The sequence below is a fragment of the Elephantulus edwardii genome, unplaced genomic scaffold (assembly GCF_000299155.1).
Source record: "Elephantulus edwardii isolate Elephantulus edwardi_28Jun2011 unplaced genomic scaffold, EleEdw1.0 scaffold00044, whole genome shotgun sequence".
Taxonomy (NCBI): Eukaryota; Metazoa; Chordata; class Mammalia; order Macroscelidea; family Macroscelididae; genus Elephantulus; species Elephantulus edwardii.
This window is the reverse complement of record NW_006399794.1, coordinates 10,765,471-10,786,830: the sequence shown is the minus strand read 5'-3', so window position 1 is coordinate 10,786,830 and position 21,360 is coordinate 10,765,471. Positions and strand designations below refer to the sequence as shown.

At 37.9% G+C, this 21,360-nt stretch overlaps 2 protein-coding genes across 2 annotated transcripts; one reads left to right on the top strand and one right to left on the bottom strand.

Moving 5' to 3' along the window:
* Positions 1-2,613: 2,613 nt before the first annotated feature.
* On the bottom strand, positions 2,614-3,552 carry LOC102852196 (olfactory receptor 51B2-like). Its single transcript, XM_006885501.1, has one exon. The coding sequence runs from the start codon at positions 3,550-3,552 to the stop codon at positions 2,614-2,616; it is 939 nt and encodes a 312-aa protein (XP_006885563.1).
* On the top strand, positions 3,551-15,514 carry LOC102876172 (olfactory receptor 51Q1-like). Its single transcript, XM_006885663.1, has 2 exons — positions 3,551-3,662; positions 14,523-15,514. The coding sequence occupies exons 1-2, from the start codon at positions 3,551-3,553 to the stop codon at positions 15,512-15,514; spliced, it is 1,104 nt and encodes a 367-aa protein (XP_006885725.1).
* The last annotated feature ends 5,846 nt before the right edge of the window (positions 15,515-21,360 follow it).

Here is a 21,360-nt window from a genome sequence, read left to right as displayed (position 1 = left end):
CTGTTGTACATAGGGTCGCTATGAGTCACAAGCAACTCGATGGCACATAACAACAACAATAATAGCACAGTAATTCTTGACCACTAATTTCAAGTTCAGCAGTTTATATCCATCAGATACACTTCAGGAAAAAAATAAGGGAGTCTGCTTCTGTAAAGATTTATAGCCCAAAAAAATATGTGGCAGTTCTCTGTGCTCACAGGCTTGTTAGGAGTCTAAATTTAATCAGCATCCTTTCCAAGGACCAGTCTCTCCTTGAAACATGCCCCAAATACGTCAGACGAAGATTCAGAATACTTGCGTCCAAGGAGCATCCCGGATTCACTCTCTCCACGACAAACTTGTTTTTTTCTACTAGAAGTCCATGGTATATTCAACACTCCTCTCCAGTGCCACAGTTCAAAAGCATCATTTCTCTTTCTATCATGTAGTCACTGTCCAGCTCTCTGACTCATAGAACGCAACTGCGAAGACTAGGGCCTGGATCAGGCACACCTTAGTATCCAGCCTGACGTTGTTACTCTTCAGTACTCTGGAGAGGTCCCTGACAGCTGACTTTCCCAATGCAATTTTTCTCTTGATTTCCTGGCTGCTGCTATCAAGAGTGTTCATTGTGGAACTTAGCAAACTAAAACTGTTGACAAATACTTATGGGCATATAGATACATTTCAGCCCAAACGTTATCACAAACCAAGGCTTTCCAATTTCCTTCCTCTTTCCAACAGAATCACTCACCCCCATATATCAGATGTGACTTTTTTTTAGTTATCCCTCCCCTCCCCTGAACACTCTTACACAGAGTAGTGGGTGAATCACATTTTCTACCTCACTCTTGTTCTGACTAGTAGAAGAATAAAAAAAAGACTTCTCTAATTTGCCCCAATACTTTGTTTTTCTAGATAAGTTTGTTTGAACTCCATATTGTGTAGTTTTGGATAAATTATTTGATGTATCCTTTCTTAGGTAGATTAACCTTCAGTCTCTTAACATGTCTCTTATGGTTTATAGTGAAAACCAGGTAGAAACATCTCTGTAGGTAGTAAATACAACTGTGAAGTTTTTTAGACACTAACAATAATAAACAATGAACACATGATAGATGATATTCCTTTATTGTCACAACCTGGACACATAGTAAAACTAAGTTTCAGACCATCAAATTGATTCCTTAGAGAAATTCCTCTATTTTCTACTTGCTGAATTGTAAAAACCTTGTCCTTGTTTGTCTTTATCACTGTTTTGCTAGCTCTGTTCCAGGTCCTCATCTATCAACAATACTTTTACGTCCAGTTGTTTTGCAGTGATAACACTTGATAATAATGTCAAGAGGCCTATGTGGGCTATCAGAGGAGCCAAGACTAGTGAGTGAAGCCAGTTAAATCAGCAAGAAACCAGATGCAGAGAGTAGGTGAGCACAGTGTCCATGAGCGAATAGTTTAGGAGAGACACAGATACATACAATGGAGAAGTCTAGTCATAAGTGGTTTCTGCCACATGTTTAAGGAAGAGACCTAGAAAGAAAGGCAGATTCAGGAATCTACAATTTGGGCTTAGGATATAGTTGATGAAAATTTAGAGAGTTATCCTGAAAAAGGGTGATCACAGCAGAACAGACAGCAGAAATTGAGGAAGATGTTAACCTAGTGAAATTATTGGCAAATAGCTGGAAAACAGTAACTGGAAAATTATATTTTTCTAGGGAAAAGATCAATATGTTATTGCCATATAATGGAATTGTTGTTGTTGTGAGGTGCCGTCAAGTTGAGTACAACTCATAGTGACCCTATGAACAAAAGATCTAAACCTAGTCCTGTCCTGCACCAACCTCACACTTCCTGATACACAAGAGCCCATTGCAGCAGTCACTGTGTCAATCCACCTGATTGAGGGTCTTCTCCTTTGCTGACCCTCCACCCTTCCCAACATCATGCAATGTGTCTCCTTCTTTCCTGACTGCTTGCACCTAGGGTATTAATCATGGATCCAAGCAAGATGAAGCTATTGACAGTTTCAAGCTCTCCATCCACAATGAACTACTCACATAATGGGATATTGGTAAACATAACTTGGATGAATCTCAAAGACATTATGCCGAGTAAAAGAAGCTTTAAAATGACATTGCATTCTGTTTAACTTTATTTATATAACATTCCCCAAAAGAAAAAACTTTACTTAGAGACAACAAATCAGTAGTTTCTATGGGTTAGGAGTAGGAAAAGTTTTGAGAGATAGTGACATTTTGTTCTTAAAGTTTATTTAATGTATATTCATTTATTTATACAGAGAAAAGGTAAATAAGAGGAACCATTTCAAAACTATGTTATAAATGTTAGTAAGCTAAACCTGGATAAACTTGCATTTATCCAATGGAGAATAGTAAAAATAAGATGACTCATATTTTCTGAAGACCCTCTCCCCCCACCACATATACACACACAAATGCCCAGGCACAATCATACTCACAACTTATTAATTTGCTATAAAGCGTCATAAATATTATTATCTCATTTAGATACTCCCATATCAGATTTCAAGAGAGTTGAAGTCTTTGATCCTTTGTTTAGAGAAATCCCATGCACCTTTCTTCCATGGACCATTATCCAAGTTGATGTTTAACTGCTAAATCTGTGTTTGGACAAAAGGCGGATAATACCATTTTGAATTTGCTTGGTCTTGATGCTATAGATGATAGGGTTCATTAAGGGAGGGAAGAGGAAGTAGACATAGCTCATTATAATGTGAACTACATGTGGCACATTCCTCCCAAACCGGTGAATAAATGACAGACCAATCACTGTAACATAGAAGATAAGAACACAACCAATGTGGGAAATACAGGTATTGAGGGCCTTGGCTCGCTCTTCACCAGAGGCGATGCCCATGACAGTTTTAAGAATTAGAATATAGGAGAAGAGAATTATCAGAACATCTAGAAAGACTGTTAGAGAGACGAGAACTACAGGGTAGATCCTGTTGAAGGTGATATCAGCACAAGCCAGTTTCATGACTTCTTGGTGAAGACAGAAAGCATGGGAGAGAATATGAGAGCGGCAATATGAGAAGGAGAAAAGGCGAATGATTACAGGCATGATGGAGACAAACCCCCTCATAAATACACCCACACCTATCTTTACCAACCACGTACTCGTGAGAATAGATGTGTATCTCAAAGGATTCCGTATAGCAATAAAACGGTCATAGGCCATTGCCAGTAAGATGCCTGATTCTATAATGGAAAGAGAGTGGATAAAATAGGCCTGCAAGAAGCATGATGTGTGATTTATCTTCCTGTAATTCATCCACAATACGCCCATGACAGTAGGCATGGTGGTCAGTGTCACCATGAGGTCTGCACTTGCCAGCATGGCTAAAAAGTAGTACATGGGTTCATGGAGACTGTGGTCATCTTTAATGAGATAGAGAAGCGTACCATTGCCTAGAAGCACAGAGAAGTAGACTACAAAGAAGGGGATGGAGATCCATTGATGAAAAACCTCTAGACCTGGGAAGCCAGTCAACAAAAAGGGGGCAGAACTGATATTGGTCCACATGGTGGGCTCACACTTAAAGAACAGCTTTCTAGGAACGACGGACCCAACCACTCAGTTTTTCCAGCATGAAGATGCCATGGCTGTAGCAGTTAAAATATTCATACTTGGAGGTAGTGAATTCAGAGGTCAAGAGTATTTCTGCTTATATTCACCTGCAGGAGAAGAAAAGAATTATATACTGTGTGACAGAATTGAAATAGTGGGTGATTTTGGGTTTTCTCTGTGCTTAATTAGAAAGAAATAGTAAGTTTATTTTAAATGAGAAAGAAATATTAAGATATTCCTAATTAAAAGTAAAGTGTTAATTAATATTGCTTAAAATAGAAAGCCTCACTATTGTAGGGATGTGAGTAACCAAAAGAGATTTAATAAAACTCACATATTGTTAGCTGTTGTGTACTGTAGAGTTGGAACCAACCCTCTAGCGGTTCATTCTCCCATTGTTAACTACTTCTCTCTAAAAATTAATTATGTCTTCTCTAATGTTGGTAATACAAGTTTAAGATTTTAAACATGGCATGTCTATTTCTTATTTTCATTAACAGAAAATCTTCGAGAAATAAAGAGGGTACATTTTCTTAGAAGCTTTGGCTCAAAAAAAAAATAGGACATACAGGAACTTGTGGAGGCTCTAAGAATGTGAAACACTGGTCATGCATCTCAACCTTTTACAAGAAAAGGATTTCTAGATAATGTAATAATGCCCTGCATACAAATGTCTCTGTGGAAATAGTTAAATACACTCAAATTAAGAAAAATACCTTGACTTCAGTGGTTTTCCAGAGAAATCTTTGGTAATTGCAAAGTGAAACGATAGGAAAGAAATCTTAGACTAAGTGGGAATCATTAATTCAACTCATATGAAGTCTAAGCAAGTAAATAAATAATGCAGAGTGACTCCCGTGTTCCCTAATTTACTTCTACATACCCTCTATTCTCTTAACTAGGATAGAAATATAGAGTCACATAGATTCTAGGGTAAGATGGCCAGCATCTGGACCTCTGGGAGGGTTTTTTTTTTTTTATATAATGAAGCCTATTGACAAGAATTCACAATATTTTTAAGAAGCAGTCTTTTTAAAAAAATTGTCAACACAAATGTTTGCTTATTTCTAAGGAAATCTGAACATAAACTTTTGGCTAAGGAGATTGGCAAAGTATGTATGACAGTCACAGTTATTCTTGTCTAATCTAACAGTCAGAGATTAGAAACCCCAAAATGAAACATTGTGCCTTGAACATGTGTTAAAAGAAGAAAAATCTGAACCTTAGCTATCACCTGTATTAGCTGGTTTCAGTCTTCTAGAAAATCTTCTGTCTTCTTTCCTTGTCTGAATCTGAAATCAGGTTTGAGAGGGATGGATCATTGCATATTGCTGCTTCTGGCACTGACCCAGTTCACAGATCCATTGTAGAATGGGAACATACTTATGTTTCATTTAAAGACTCATTAGAGATGTTTCCAAGCCAAAATCTGTTTAATAGGCCCAGAAAGTTGAAGTCATATCTCCAGAGTTTCAACTCTCTCTCCTCCTCTCCTTTTTAAGAGCACAGCTGGGAGTGCTCAGGTATTTCCTCAGGGATAGGAGAGAAAAATTGGAAGCTAGGTTATCAGCTAGGGCAAGATACTAAGACTTGTTCATGTGAAGATCACATCTGGTGACTTCAGGCTTATAAAATCTGTTCATGTCTGTTGTATGTCATACTTCAAAGGTGGAGAGTGTACTAGGTGGGTTTCAGGGTTTTCGTTTTTTATTTTTTTTTTTTTTTTGGTCCTGAGGATTATAGATTCCAATTGCTTATTCTGTTTATGTAAGTACATAAATTCTAATCTAGAAGAATCTCAAAAAGTATACTAACAATCATGAGAATGAAATAATTTCATTTCTTGTATTTAAATTGCTTTATGTAAAATATTGACTAATTTAATTTACATTTATCATTTTATATTTAGAGTGAATAAGTCTTTTTTCCACCCTTTAGAGTCTTAAGATATAGTTGTTGCTGTTGCTATGTGCCATTGAGCCACTTGTGACTCATAGAAACCCTATGTACCACAGCTCTGAAACCTACTCTATCCTGTGCCAACATTACTGTCTCCAACACACCTACCCTCATCACCCCAGTCACTGTATCATTCCATCTCATCAGGGCTCTCCTTCTCTCTTCTTCATCCCTTCACCCTTCCAAGCATGATGTCCTTCTCCAAGGACCAGTCCCTCCTTGCAACATGCCCAAAGTATGTCACACAAAGATATAGTAGGAATCACAAAAAAATATTTAATATACATTTACAGAATACTTTTATTAGTATAATAATGATACTTTTCTAAGGGGAACACATACAAAACTTCTCAGAGATAAGGAAAAACTTGCCAGAGCAAGAGTTACTTAAGATGAGAATTAACTGGTGAAAGGACGTATGTTGACTGTGGAAGAAGTCATGTAGAAATTTCACACAATGGGAAAAAATGTGAACAGATTATTGTTGTTAGGTGCTACTGAGTAAAGTATGCCCCACAGTGACCTTATGAACAACAGATCTGAATCCTGTCCTATCCTGTGTCATCCTTATACGTCCCAACCCATTAAAGCCCACTGTGGCAGTCACCATGTCAATCTATCTGACTGAGAGTCTTTTCCTTTGCCAACCCTCTACCTTTCCAAGCACCATATCCCCCTCCAAGGAAAAACCTGTCATAGCAACATGCCCAAAGCATGTGAGGTGAAGTTTCATCCTTCTTGCATCCAAAGAATATTCTGGCTCTACCATCTCCAAGATATATTTGTTCTCTTGGTCGCCCATGAGATGTTCAGTGCTCCTTTCTAACACCACAACTCAAAGGTATCAATTCTTCTTCTGCCACTCCTATTCATTGCCCAGCTCCCAGAAGCATAACAAGTTATCAGAAAGACTATGGCCTGAATCAGATGCAACTTAAGTTCGCAAACTGACATAATTGCTCCTTAATAATTTTGAGAAGTCCCTAACTACAGATTTTCCCAGTGCAGTATGTCTCCTGATTTTCTGTCTGCTGGTACCAAGAGGATTAATTGTGGATCCAAGTGAGATAAAGTTGTTGACAGTTTCAATCTCTTCTTCATCCATCAAGATGTTGCCTATCAGTCCAGTAGTAAGAATCTTTGTTTTCTTGCCATTGAGATGTAATCCATACTGAAGGCTGCATTCCTTGGTCTTCTGTAACAAGTACTTCAAGTTTTCCTCCCTTTCAGCAAGCAAGGTTGTATCATCTGCATAACACAGGTTATTGATGAATCTTCTTTCCTGTACTGATACTGCATTCCTCGTCATAGAGGCCAGCTTCTTGAAAAATATGCTCAGCGTACAGATTGAATAGGTATGGAAAGAGAATATAATTCTGAGACACTTTCTTCCTAATTTTAAGCCATCTAGTGTACCCCTGATCTGTTCACACAAGAGCTTCCTGGTGTAGGTATAAGTTTCAAATGAGCACAATTAAGTGCTCTGGGATTACCATTCTTCTCAATGTCAGCTACAACTTGTTATGATCCACACAATCAAATGCCTTTGCCTAGTTAATGCAGCACAAATAGAAAGAAATGATAATGAAGACGTAACATACTTTGAGATAAAAAAAAATTGGAATGTATTGAAAATAATGCTCAGAAGGCAATTTATAGTAACACATACATGCATGGAAAAAGAAGAACGGCCCAAAGTCAGAATTTTGACTTAAGAACTCCAAAAATCAGAAGAGGGGTAGCCAAAAAACTGACAGTGTTCCAAAGAAAACTATTAATTAAAATAACGGCAGAAATAAACTAAAGAAAAAAGTGAGAGGAAAAAAAACGTAGAAATTGGCTCTTTGAAATGACTAATGAAATGACAGATCACTTGCAGGTTTAATAATTTAAAAAAATCACAAATGCTTAAATTATATGTACAAGAAAGTAGAGTGACATAACAGAACCAACTGAAATAAAAGGACAGTAACAAAATGTAATGAGGAACTGTAGTCCAAAACATTTGAAAAATCAGAAAACTGGACAAATTTCTAGAAGCACATGATGTATTGAAACAAATACAGACCTATGTAGAAAATTTGAATAAACCCATAACTGCATAAGAAATTACATCAATGTCTGGGTAACACTTATCATAGGTTTTCCCAGAGTGGAGATCCAACCATTTGGGAGAAAGAAGTTATAGGGTACATGGTAACTTCTATCTATAAAAAGATACATCTTTCTTTTTCATAAGAGTTTTGACTATTTCCCTCAATAACCTTAAAATCATCCATTACTTTTGATTTTAATCCAACTCATAATGACTTATCTAGTTTTCTATACCCCTGTTTCTTCCACAGAGTTGAGTCAACTTAAACCTCTAACCTTTCCAATACTGGCTCAGCATGTTCTGCACTACATTATAAGGACCCAACAATCAAATATTATCACAAATTTATTTCAGGAGATTAAAAAAAATATGTGAAAATGTTAAAGAACAAATATGCTTTACCTAACAAAACATTCTTTTCCTAAACTAAATAAGTTACAGTCATATGAAAGAGAACACAGATGATCATAAGAAAATATCTGTCAGAAAATTGACTAGATTCTTCTCATGTGACCTTATAAGATATTCATACTTTTGCATTACCTACTTTTTGCCCAATAATAAGTACCTGCTGAATACTGAGTGATTTTTTAAAGTTTTTTTTAATTTTATACAAGTTTACTTACAAAGTAATATACATTGTTTTTTATGCCGAGTCTTTCCCATGTTGTTATGTGCTGTCAAGTGATATGCTACCACAGTGATCGTATGTTCAACAGCTCTGAAACTATTCCTGTCTAGAGTTGGTCTCACTGACTCCAACACACCTACCCCCATTGCACCAGTTAGTGTATCAATTCATCTTATTTGCGGTCTTCCTCTTCTGTGCTGTCCCTCCATCCTTCCAAGCATGATGTCCTTCAAGAACTGGTACTCCCTGGTCACATTCCCAAAGTATATGAGAGCTTCAAAATCCTAGCCTACAAAGAGAAACTTGGTTTGACCCTCTCCAAAAAAGACCTATTTGTTTTCTTGGCAGTTCATGGTATGTTCAAAACTTTTCTCCAGCACCACACCTCAAAGGCATCAATTCTTCTGTTATCCTTAATCACTGTCCAGATTACTGATGCATATCTAGTAATTGTGAAGACCATAGCTTGGATCAGGTGCATCTTAATCTCTAGACTGAAGTTGTTGCTTCTTAGTACTATGGAGAGGTCCCTGGCAGCATATTTTCCCAAAGCAATTTGCATTTGGTTTCCTGACAGTTGGTGCCAAGAGTTTTGATTGAGGAGCCAAGAAAGCTGCATTGTTAACCTCAATCTCTTCTCCATCCATCTCCGTTGGTGCTGCCAACTGGCCCAGTGGTGAGAATCTTGTTCTTCTTGATGTTGTGCTTCAATCTATATTGAAGAGTGCAGTCCTTGACCTTGTGCAGCAAGCTCTGCAGGTCCCCCTCAGTTTCAGCAAATAAGGTTGTGCCATCTGCATAACGTAGGTTGTTGATGAGTCTTCCTCCAATTCTGATGCCTCGTTCCTCCTCATAAAAACCAGGTTCTATATAATCACATATAAAAGTTGCATATTGCCTCTGAAAATCCACTTGACATTTAGCTATGGGTCAGTTCTGACTCAATGGTACTCAATACAAATAAAGTGTAATTACATATATATATATATAGTTATTTGTTGGTTGATTGTTTTATCCTCAGACTGAGTGTTCAGACAATTGTTGAGGTCATTTACTTTTAAATTTTGTTCACAGTGCTTTAAAAATATTTTTAAATAAATTGGTGGACAACTCTGAGGGGTAAAATCTATTACCTAAGTTATTAATATCACTAAAATTTAAATTATAATGGTTAGATATTTTCTATTAGTTGAAAACAAATTTAAAATCCCTGAAAAAAAAATATTTCTCTTAAGAATGTGTGTAGTTGTTGCCTGCAAAGCATACATAGTAGCAGTAACACCTAAGCTGACCCAATTACAATTTACCCGTAAGCTCACCAAATATGGATGCAAAGAGACTTAGAACTATTTTCAAGAGGATATTTCTCTTACATAGGACCAAATAAAGTAATAAAGTTTTCTTAGTACAGTGAACAAGTACTTACTTCTTAGTACTCCTAAACAAGTTACTGGCTTCTGGTACTATCCCTTAGGACCTCAAGTCTCAGAGCATTATATTCATATTCCCGCAAGACTTTTCCAGAAGTTTCCCCACCCACCTCCTACTTTCCAGCCTGGGCTTCTTCAGGAGTATATAACCACATTCAGCCATGAAACAAACAATCGAAGCATAAGAGAACATTTAAATACTGCTGTGTGTGCACAGGTGAGGCTGGTCTGCCCCATGAATGATTAGTGACAAGAGAGAACACTTGGGTGAAATATGGTGCGAACAGAGAATGTTGCGCAGGGAGGGAATGAAGAATACCCACTTTCATAGATACATTGATGAGAAGTGTGGTTGGAGTCAGGAGATGTGATAAAGAACATGAAATGAAGTGAGTTATCCAGATTTTTATCATTGTGCTACACTAACTCTGTTTCCATTAATCTCTTTTATACCAAACTTGTGGTGAAATACTGTCAAAGCATGTTAATTAGAATAACTTGCTTTCTTTCCAGAGACCCTCCATTAACTAATTCTATCCCGAAATTGGCCTTTACTTGGCTATAGTGCATCCATTTCCATTTTCCTTTTTTTATTCTCTGTCATAAATGTCTTAACTTAGGGAGGCATTGGGGGAAGCATAAGGACATATAACTGAAGATTGAGCTAAAATCAGGATTAACCAGGCAAGAACTTCTGGACCATGCTGTTATGAAAGGAAGGCTGGTCGTTTACCAGCCATATAATTTTCCTGCAGTGAGTTTTAGAAGGTAATATGAAGATAACATGTTTTCATCTTTTATTTTCTCAATATTTTCTAGTAATCATGCCTAGACCTTGCCACACAAAGATAAATCATAGGAACAAAGAAGTTAGACTGAAAGAAATTTAAAGGAGTCTATAAATTACTCATACAATATGATGCAGAAGTCCCCACCCTCCATTCCTGAAAGGAGATCTCTAAGAATTTTACCGGTAGTGAGAAGTAAATGAAAAACTAGAAATCGATTTACTGTTACTGTTGTTGTTTACTATTGGCTCAATCTCGCCTTATGATGTCCTGATGAGTAGAACTATGCACTAGGTTAACAAAGCCCAGGATTTTAACTGCTATAATAGAGTTAAATTGCCAAACTTTTACTGGTACTAAACATCTTTCCATGCTATTTCTTTTCCTCTTAATGTGTACTTTTTGACCTTAGGTGTGCCTTGAGGTTAAAATGAGTCAAATGTAGATTCTAAAATATTCTGATCTGTGATAGATTTCCGGATAATGTATTTATTATCATGTAATTTTCTCTTTCTACATCTCTTGTGTACTCTCTCTCTCTCTCTCACACACACACACACACACATCCCACTTCTGTCTTATATCCACCCATTTAATTTAACTCTTGGATGTTGTTATTAGGTACCATGAAATCACCTGTGAATCATAGTACATAAAACATATTTGGAATAAAGTTAAGTATAATAGCTCTGAACCCTGCCCTATCCTGACCTAATCTCACTGTTTCCAACATACCTAACCCTATTACTGGTAATCTTACTGTGTCAATTCATCTCATTCGGGGGTCTTCCTCTCCTGTACTGTCCCTCCACCCTTCTAAGTGTGATGTCCTTCTCCAAGGACTGATTCTCCTGGCCACATGCCCAAAGTATATGAGATGGAGTTTCAAAGTCCTTACCTCCAAGGAGCTTCCAAGGAGCATCCTGGTTTCACGCTCTCTAAAACAGACTTGTTTGTTCTCTTGGCGGTCCATTATATTAAATATTCTTTTCCAGCACCACAGCTCAAAGGCATGGCTTTTTCTTCTATCATCCTCAGTCATTGTCCAGCTTTCTTATGCACAGCAAATAATTGTAAAGACTGTGGCCTGAATCAGGCACACCTTGGTCTCCAGACTGACATCATTGCTCTTAGAGAGTTTCTATAGACATCACTTTTAAAATATGCACACTGAACCTCTGTTCAATCTCTACAATCTTCTACTATACTAGTTGTTGCTTTTGTTATACACCATCAAATTGGAATTGGCCCATAACTGGCCCTCCTGTGAGTTTTCAGGGGCGGTTAATCACATGGGAGGAGATTGCCTATCCTTCTCCCATGGAGCAGCTGATGGATTCAAACCACATGGCTTCAGGATTGAAGCGCAGTTTCTTGCCACTAGACCACGAGAGTTCCTTACTACACTAATACTACATATAATAATTATCATAAATATAATCCATACAGCTACTCAAGCAAGAAATATGATAATGCTTTTTTATCAATGTCATGTTTATAAGTAAATAGAAAGGGATTTTTTCTGTATTTCTAGCAGAAAATTAACTAAAATCAGTCTTTTGTATTTGGTTACTATAAAGATATTTGAAATATTAATAGCACTTTCAGTTAGTGTATGCTGTTGTTGTGTTATTAGGTGCTGGCAAGTAAAGTATGACTTATAGCTACCCTGTGAACAGCAGTTCTGAATCTTGTCCTATCCTGTACCATCCTGTACCATCTTTACATTTCCTGGCACACTAGAGCCCATTGCCTCAGTCACTGCCATTCCACCTGGTTGAGGGTCTTCCTATTCTTTGCCGGCCGTCTGCCTTTCCAAGTATCATGTCCCTTTACAAGGAATGGCCCCCTCATAGCAACATGCCTGAAGTATATGAAGTGAAGCTTTATCATCTTTGCCTCCAAAGAGCACTTTGGCTGCACTTTCTGCAAGATGTATTTGGTTTTCATTTTGGCAATCCATGGGATGGATGTTCAGTACTCTTCTCCAACCCAGTAGTCAAAGGCATTAATTTTCTTCTGTTTTCCTTATGCACTGTCCAGCTTTCAGAAGCATAGCAAATAATTGAAAATAATCTTTCTGAACAGTTAGTGTATGCATAATTCCAAATACATTTGTATAAAGACATATCCAGGGGAAAGTAAAGACAAGAATACAAAGTTCTCAGAAAGTATGAATTGTATTATAGTGTAAGTACAAGGTATAGAGTTTCTTTTTCTGTTATTATTATTTATTTTTTTTTATTTTAATGAACATTTACAGAGATTTTGGATTTCCATTCATTCATTGTTACACTTTTCTCCCTGCCCACCCCTCCCTGCCCCCAGTTTGCTCCTCTCCTTGAAAAGTAAAACTCCTTCATTGGTATACAATTCTCCTCCCCTCTCCCTCCCCCCCACCCCTGTCCTAGTACACTCCACTATGCAGCCTTCATTCTGGACTCTTGTCATAGCTATAATACCCAATCATATATAGCCTTTAATCTTTTCTTTCCCTCATCTGTTTCAATACAGTATACATAATTTATCCAGTTTTTCTCAGTCTCACCCCAACCCTGATGTCAGTCCCATTCTAATAATAAATAATAAACTTTATTTTATTAATTTTAATGAACAATTACAGAGATTTTGGATTTCCATTCATTCCTTGTTGCACTTTTCTCCCTGCCCAGCCCTCTCCCTATCCCAGCCCATTTCTCTCTTTGAAAAGTAAAAGAAAAATTCTTTCATTAGTATACAATCCCCCCCCCACACACACCCCACAGCCCTGTGTACACTCCACTATGCAACCTTAATTCTGGATTCTTGTGACAACCATAATACCCTATCATATATCACTTTTAAATTGTTCTCTCCCTGATGTCAGTCCCATTCTACAATAGTGGCACCATGCAATATTTGTCCTTTTGTGACTGAGACACTTCACTCAGCATAATGTCCTCCAGAGTCACCCATTTTGAATAATATTGCATGAGTTCCTTGTTTATCAATGCACTGTAGTATTCCATTGTGTGAATATACCACAGCTTCTCTAGCCATTCGTTTGTTGATGGGCACTTGGGTTGTTTCCAACTCCTTGATATTGTGAACAAAGCCGCGATAAACTTGGGTGTGCATATATCTGCTTGGATGTCGGTTATGGTCTCTTTAAAGTATAGTCCCAGTAGTGGAATTGCTGGGTCAAATGGTATCTCTATTTGCAAATTTTTTGAGAAAATGCCACACAATTTTTCACAGTGGTTGCACCGGTTGCACCATTTTACACTCCCACCAACAGTGAATAATGGTTCCAGTTTCTCCACAACCTCACCAGCATTTGTTGCTTGCTGTTATGTTAAATTTTGCTGTTCTTACTGGGATGATATGATATCTCATAGTTGTTTTGATTTGCCTCTCTCCAACAGAGTAAAAAGGAAAGCCACAGAATGGGAAAAAATATTTGATAATGACATAGAGTTTCGTTTAAAAGTGGTACAAATGGAGACTTGTTCACCAATGTTCATAGCAGCTTCATTCACCATCATAAGAACATGGAAACAGCCCAGCTGTCCAACCACAATCGAATGGATTGAGAAATTATGGCACTAGGTGGCACACAGGAGCAGTGTGATTTTATAAATCATTACTTAGCTTGGGAGGAATATGCTGAGTAAGCTGATTCAGTTCCACAAGGACAAATATATAAAGCCATTATTGTAGAATGAGTATGAGAATCCAAGTTGGGGGGGGGGGATGATGGAAGCAGAGGGATGAGGGTGTAAGGGGTGGTGGATTAATCATTGGGTTGTACAATTTTATGGGGGGTATGAGGGAAACTGGAAGAATCCAGTATGAAAACAATGCATTAGAAATTTTTACATAAACTAGTATAATAATTTTTATAGTAGCTCATATTAGATAAATTTATGACAGAATTTATGCAGTTGTATTCTGGCTCATCAGTACTCATCAAAAGCAACTTTAGTACACATTTGTGATTTCAATAAAACTTGAAGAGATAATGAATCTTTAACACTGATAAGATTGTTATTATGGGAAACAAATTTTGGTTCTTCATTTATCAGACCTATCCAACATGAACACCACCACCCAAGATACTTTCTACTTTATGCTCACGGGAATCCCTGGATACGAGGACTTCCACATCTGGATCTCCATTCCTTTCAGCTGCTTCTACACCATTTCCATCATGGGCAACACTACCATCCTCGTCATCATCTGCAAAGACACATCCCTCCACCAACCCATGTACTTATTTCTCTCCATGCTGGCCCTGACTGACCTGGGACTCACTTTCACCACCCTGCCCACAGTCATGCAGCTCCTCTGGTTCAATATGCAAAAGATCCGTTTTGAAGCCTGTTTTGCCCAGTTCTTTTTTCTCCATGGGTTCTCGTTCATGGAATCCTCTGTCCTGCTGGCCATGTCCTTTGATCGCTATGTGGCCATTTGCCGTCCACTCCATTACGCTTCTGTTCTTACTAATGACGTCATTGGTAAGATTGGAATAGCCATCATTTGCCGCTGTGTTCTGGCTGTTCTTCCTTCCCTTTTCCTACTCAGGCGCCTACCCTTCTGCGGCTCCCACCTTCTCTCTCACTCCTACTGCCTTCACCAGGATATGATTCGCCTGGTCTGTGCTGACATCCGCGTCAACAGCTGGTATGCGTTTGTTCTAGTGCTGCTCATTATCGTTTTGGACCCAGTGCTCATTATCCTCTCCTACGCACTCATCCTGAGAAATATCCTGGGTACAGCCACCTGGACTGAGCGACTAAAAGCCCTCAATAACTGTCTTTCCCACTTTCTGGCTGTTTTGGTCCTCTATGTCCCCATGGTGAGTCTGTCCATGACCCATCGCTTTGCAAAACAAGCTCCACCACTGGTCAACGTAGCCATTGCCAATATCTATTTACTGGCTCCTCCGGTGATGAACCCCATCATTTACAGTGTAAAGACCAAGCAGATTCGCCAGGGTATCTTTCACCTCCTCTTCCAGAGGAAGTTGTCCTAAAATGAAAACTTAGATTTAGAGAGATACTTACTTATTTAGAACATGTACTCAGAGCAGAAACCATTTCCATAAAAAAATGTAAAATAACAAATACAGAGGAAGAATTGGGGAATGTTTCTTGAAGACAAAGATGATAAAGCTTCATCTCACATATTCTGAGCATGTTGCTAGAAGAAGCAACTCTTTGGAGAAGGATTTCATGTTTAGAAAGAAAGAGAGGAAGATCCTCAACTAGGTAGCCTGACATAATGACTGTAGTAACAAAGATTGTGTGGATGGGCAGGAGAAGATAAGTTCATAGATGTTGTCCATAGGGTTGCTATTATCTGTATTTGACTTCATGGCCCCTAACAATAATAACAACACAAAGAAAGTTTAAAATAATATAAAAATATCATTATTCCTGAACTAAATATTAAAAGAAATTGTTGGGGTTTTGTTTTGTTTGTTTGTTTGTTTCAAAACTCAGCTTTGCTCTTAAGTAACATATCATTCGGGGGCAGGGGGAAGAATTGAAAATATAATTAAATGTTTAATCCCTGCTCTGATTTCTTTGTAGTTGTGTTATATGATGAAATATGAGATTTTGTGTTATAAACTCAAAATGCTGGTAAACGTTTTAAGATGCTTGCTGAGAGTAGAATATATTTATGCCTTTGTAAATAATTATTTAAACAAATATCAGCTTTTATAAACACAAGTGCTCATTAATCTCAGCATGAAATAATCAAAGACAACTTTTAAAGACTAAGATGCTTAAAGAAAAATCATGTCCGATATTGGTGATAAATGGGGGGAAATTATAGAAAGGCTTCAGGCTTTTTGTTCATAGAGTCACTATAAGTTGTGCTCGACTCAAAGGAAATCAGTAACAACAACAACATACTCTTTATAGATGCTAAACCAGTTTTTTAGGCAGAAAAAAAGTTATCCCAGACAGAAACTCAGGGATATACTGGAGGGGGGGATAGAGCAATGGAAATGGTAAATAGATGATTGTGATTGTTATTGTTATGTACTTTGAATCAGAACTGACTCAGCTGACCCCCCCCCCAACAGTGGTTTCCAAAGGGTTTTCAGAGGCAGTAAATTACAAGGGAGGAGAGTGCCCATTTTCCTCCTGTGTAATAGCTAGTAGATTTGATTTGCATGCTTTTGGAATGGCAACGTAGCTCTTTATTAATAAACCACCAGAGCTTTTTTATGAAGAGGTATAAATTAATACTATGTCAATGAAACAATAATTTCTTGTATATAAGTCTCATGGGTGAGATTTTAACTCTACTTTGAATTATAACATAGATACATGTTACAACACAAAATACAAGGAATGTAACTTAAATTTTAAAAGATTTTGATATTCTTGGGAAGATGACACAACACTACATAGTATGTTCTGTATGGATCCATGGAAGAAGCATGAGCAGTATCCTCCCAAAGAGAGAGTTACAGCCTTGGAAACCCTATGGAGTATTGTTATGAGTGAGAATCAATGCAATGGCAGGGATTATAAGTTAAGGTCATTGGAGGGTACAAACTGTTTCCACTTGGCTACTAACCACAAGCTTGGCAATTCAAATTTATCCCCAAAACCATAAAAAAAAAGCCTGATAGCCTACATCTGTGAAAACTACAGCCCAGAAAACCCTATGAAGTTCAAATTTACCCTTTAGCAATATGGGATGGTTTGTAATAGGCAAAATAGTGACATCTCTTCACCTCTCTGTCCAACGATGTCCTAATTACATTAGTGTGTATGTTATAAGATAAAAATACTTAACAAGGAAAATAGGAGAGAAAATAGCCAGCAAGAAGGTTAATTTAAGAATGGCATACACTATAATATACTGCAGGCTTTGATGATGAAATATTTTGGCCACAGACTAAAAAATCTAAAGAGCCCCTGTTGTTATCATGTGCCATTGAATGGCCTGTGACTGATAGTGACCCTATGTACACAGCCCTGAAACCTGTCCTGTCTTAATCCAGTCTCACTGACTTGACACACCTGCTCCATTGCCCAGTTACTATATCAATCCATCTCAACCAGGGTCTTCCTCTTCTGTGATGTTCCTCCACCCTAACAAGCATGATGTCCTTCTCCAAGGACTGATCCCTCCTGACCACGTGCCCCAGGAATGTGAGATGGAACTTCAAAATCCTAGCCTCTAAGGAGAAACTTGGTTTCACCCTCTCCAAGACAGACATATTTGTTTTCTTGGCAGTCCATGGTATGTTCAAGACTCTTCTCCAGCACCACAACTCAAAGGCTTTGATTTTCTTCTGTCATACTTAGTCATTCTCCAGTTCTCTGATGCATAGCAAGTACTTGTGAAGACCTGGATTGTAAGTAATTGTAAGGCCTGGATCAGGTCCACCTTAGTCTCTAGGCTGACTTGGTTGTGTCTCAGAACTCTGGAGAGGTGCCTGACAGCAGATTTTGCCAGGGTAATTTGTCTTTTGATTTCCTGACTGTTTGTACCAAGAGTGTTGATTATGGAGCAAACTGTAATTGTTAACAGCCTCAATCTCTTCTCCATCTATCGCGGTTCAGCCAATAGGCCCAGTGGTGAGAATCTTTGTCTTCTGGATGTTGAGCTTCACCCCATATTGAAGACTACAGTCCTTGACCTTCTGCAGAAAATTCCTCAGGTCTGCCTCAACTTGAGCAAGTAAAGTTGTGTCATTTGCATAATGTAGCTTGATGCAATCTTCCTCCAATCCTGATGCTACATTCTTCCTTATAAAGCCTAGCCTCCTGAATTTAGATTGAAAAGATATGGAGATAAGATGCATCCCTGACACATTCCTTTCTCAAGCTGGCTGAGACATGACTTACGGATGGGAACAGACTTTCTATTCCACCATTTAGGTACTTTGAGTGAATCACTGTTATCTATTGATACCACATGGAATCCTTTAAGCTCAAGCAGAAAGGGACAAGTCAGGCCAAACCAGGCCAAGAAGCAGTATATGGAAGGGAACAAAATTACCTGTTCTGCTGTTCAGGTACTTTGGGTGAAACACTGATGTTGGCCCCTCAGCCCTGTGGGTCTCCTGCCAAGAAAGGAGCACAAGTATACAGGCTCTTCACAAAATATTGCCATACTTTGAGTCATTATATAATTACAACCACCTAACATCTACTGAGAAAAGACTCAAATAATGTCAAGAAAGCAGCAATATGACACAGTCATCATAAAAATAAATAAATAAATAACCCACCCTTCTAAAAAAGCAGACCAAATAAATACCCCAGGTAAAGAGAACCAGAAGAAATATGTTGATGTGGAGTTATCTTAGCAGGTTCAGAAGAAGATGTAAATAATGGAAGAAACAATGGATGCCGTTAAGAGAGCAAGTACACCTGAGGCAACAATTCAGAAGAAATATATTGATGAAGAGCAACTTGAACAGCAAAAAATGAATTGATAGTATAGATAAGGAGGTACAAGAATTAAAAAAAAAAAGAATTCTTTCCTGATTTTGAAACATGCAGTGTTTCCTTGCTCTGTTTGGAGGAAAGCTTCCTGGTCCAAGTACAGGTTTCACATGAACACAATCACATGTCCTGGGACTCCCATTCTCCTCAAAATTAGCCACAATTTGTTGTGATCCACATTGTAAAATCCCTTTGCATAGTCAATAAAACAGACATTCCTCTGGTACTCTTTGCTTTCTGCCAAGAAGAAAAAAAGTGTATTCTAACCTAAAGCCTCCAGAAAGGAAGGTAATCTGGCCAACATCTCATATTTTGCCTACTGAGATTAATTTCAGACTTCTAAGCTTGATAGAAGGAGAACTGATACCTTTGAGCTATGGTGTTTGAGAAGAGTATTGAATATACCATGGACTGCTAAGAAAAACAAACAGGTTTTTCCTGGAGAGGGTGAAGCCAGGCTGCTCCTTAGAGACAAGGATTCTGAAGCTTCGTCTGAAATAATTTGGACATATTGCAAGGAGGAACCAGTCCTTGGAGAGGGACGTCATGCTTGGGAGGATGGAAGGACAGCACAGAAGAGGAAGACCCTCGATGAGATGGATTGATTCAGTGACTGGGGTGATGGGGATAGGTGTGTCGGAGATAGTGAGACTGGCACAAGATAGGGCAGAGTTTAGGGCTGTTGTACATAAGCTTGCTATGAGTCACAGGTGTCTCGATGACATAGAACAACAACAACAAGGTACAGGGTAAACCTGTGTTGTTTTAAGTCACTGTTAGGACACCAAGTGGAGCAGTGGTTAAAACTCTCAACTAGTAACCAAAAGCTCAGCAGGTAAACTTACCGCTTGGCCTGTGGCAAAGAAATGTTTCTCTGAAGAATTTTATCGTTGGACATACTATGGGAAAAATCTATTCTGTCCTATATGGTTGATATGAGTCAGAATTATCCTGAAGGCTTTGGTTTTGGTTTCTAAAAGTCACTAAATTTGTAGTCATTTGTTATAGTAACTATAAAAAATTAGCACAATTATAGAAACTTCTTTCTATTCCTGAAGCTCAAACCTATCAAGCAAAAGGACTTTTCATCTAGGAAACTTTAAAGATTTACTAGTCCTTCTAAAGGAAGCTCTGATTTTTTTTTTTTTTTAGGAGGCTTCATTTATCTGCTCTATTCTCCCCTGGCTGTAGGTTTTTCATTATGCTTGGAAGTCTGTTCATGCTGTAGATTTGGGTTTCTAGAGTTGTTAGTTTTTCTCTGATGAATTTTATAGTCTTTGGTTTTACTCCTAGTTCCCTGTTCCACCTGGAGATGATTTTTGTGTATGTTGTGAGGAGTGGGTCTTGCTTAAGTTTTCTTCAGATGGTTTTGGTATTTTTCCAGTACTATTTGTTAGAAAGGCTGTTATTTCCTCACTTGACTGATTTCATCTCCTTGTAAAAAAAAAAAAAACAACTGACCATAGGTAAATGTGTTGAAATCTAGTTTTTCAATGTTATTCTATTTCTTTTTTTGTCTGTCACTGTACCGGTACTATGCTGTTTTACCATCATGTTTATGTGGTAGGATTTGAGACTGAGGAGTGTGATGCTTCCTAACTTGTTTCTCTTTTTAAATAAATTTTTTTAATTTTAATGAAAGTTTACAGAAATTCATTTTTCAGTAGTGTTTTGCTTATCTGAGGTCTCTTTCCACTCCAGACAAAGTTGGAAATTGTCTTTTCCATCTCATCAAAGAACAAAATTGGTATCTGTATTGAGATTGCATTGAATTTAAAGATTGCCTGTGCACATCAAAATACTTCTCCAATAAAGTAAAAAGAAAACACACAGACTGGGGGGAGGCATATTTTGCAATTACATATCTGGTAAGAAACTAATATCTAAAATCTATTGAATATTCTAGCATATCAACAAGAAAAAGTTAAGTAACAAAATTGCAAAATGAGTACAAGATGTGGATAGACACTTCACTGAAGAAGAAATACAGATGGCAAATAATCACATGGAAAAAAGTAAGAAATCTCTAGCTATCAGAGAGATGCAAATAAAAGCAACCATGAGATATCCTCTCACCTCAGCAACAATAGCTAATTTCAGCAGGGCAGCAAGCAACAAATTCTGGTTAACAGATGTTAGTGTGCATTTCTTGGCAGACTAGGTAAGGGTATCAGATAAGAGTTTCCATAAAGAAAGAAGGGCCTCAATTAGAGATGGTAAGCTAGAAGGGGTGCTCCCTGTGACCTGGCTCACATACTGGGGCCTAGATCATCATTCATGTGAGCAGAAACTCTGACCTGACCTGGCATTCCTACTCTTAACTTCTGCTCTGTTGGCGGATACACTGGCCTAGAAAAACAACATACTTTCTATTCCCTATGGCATGAATATTTGTTTTATTTTA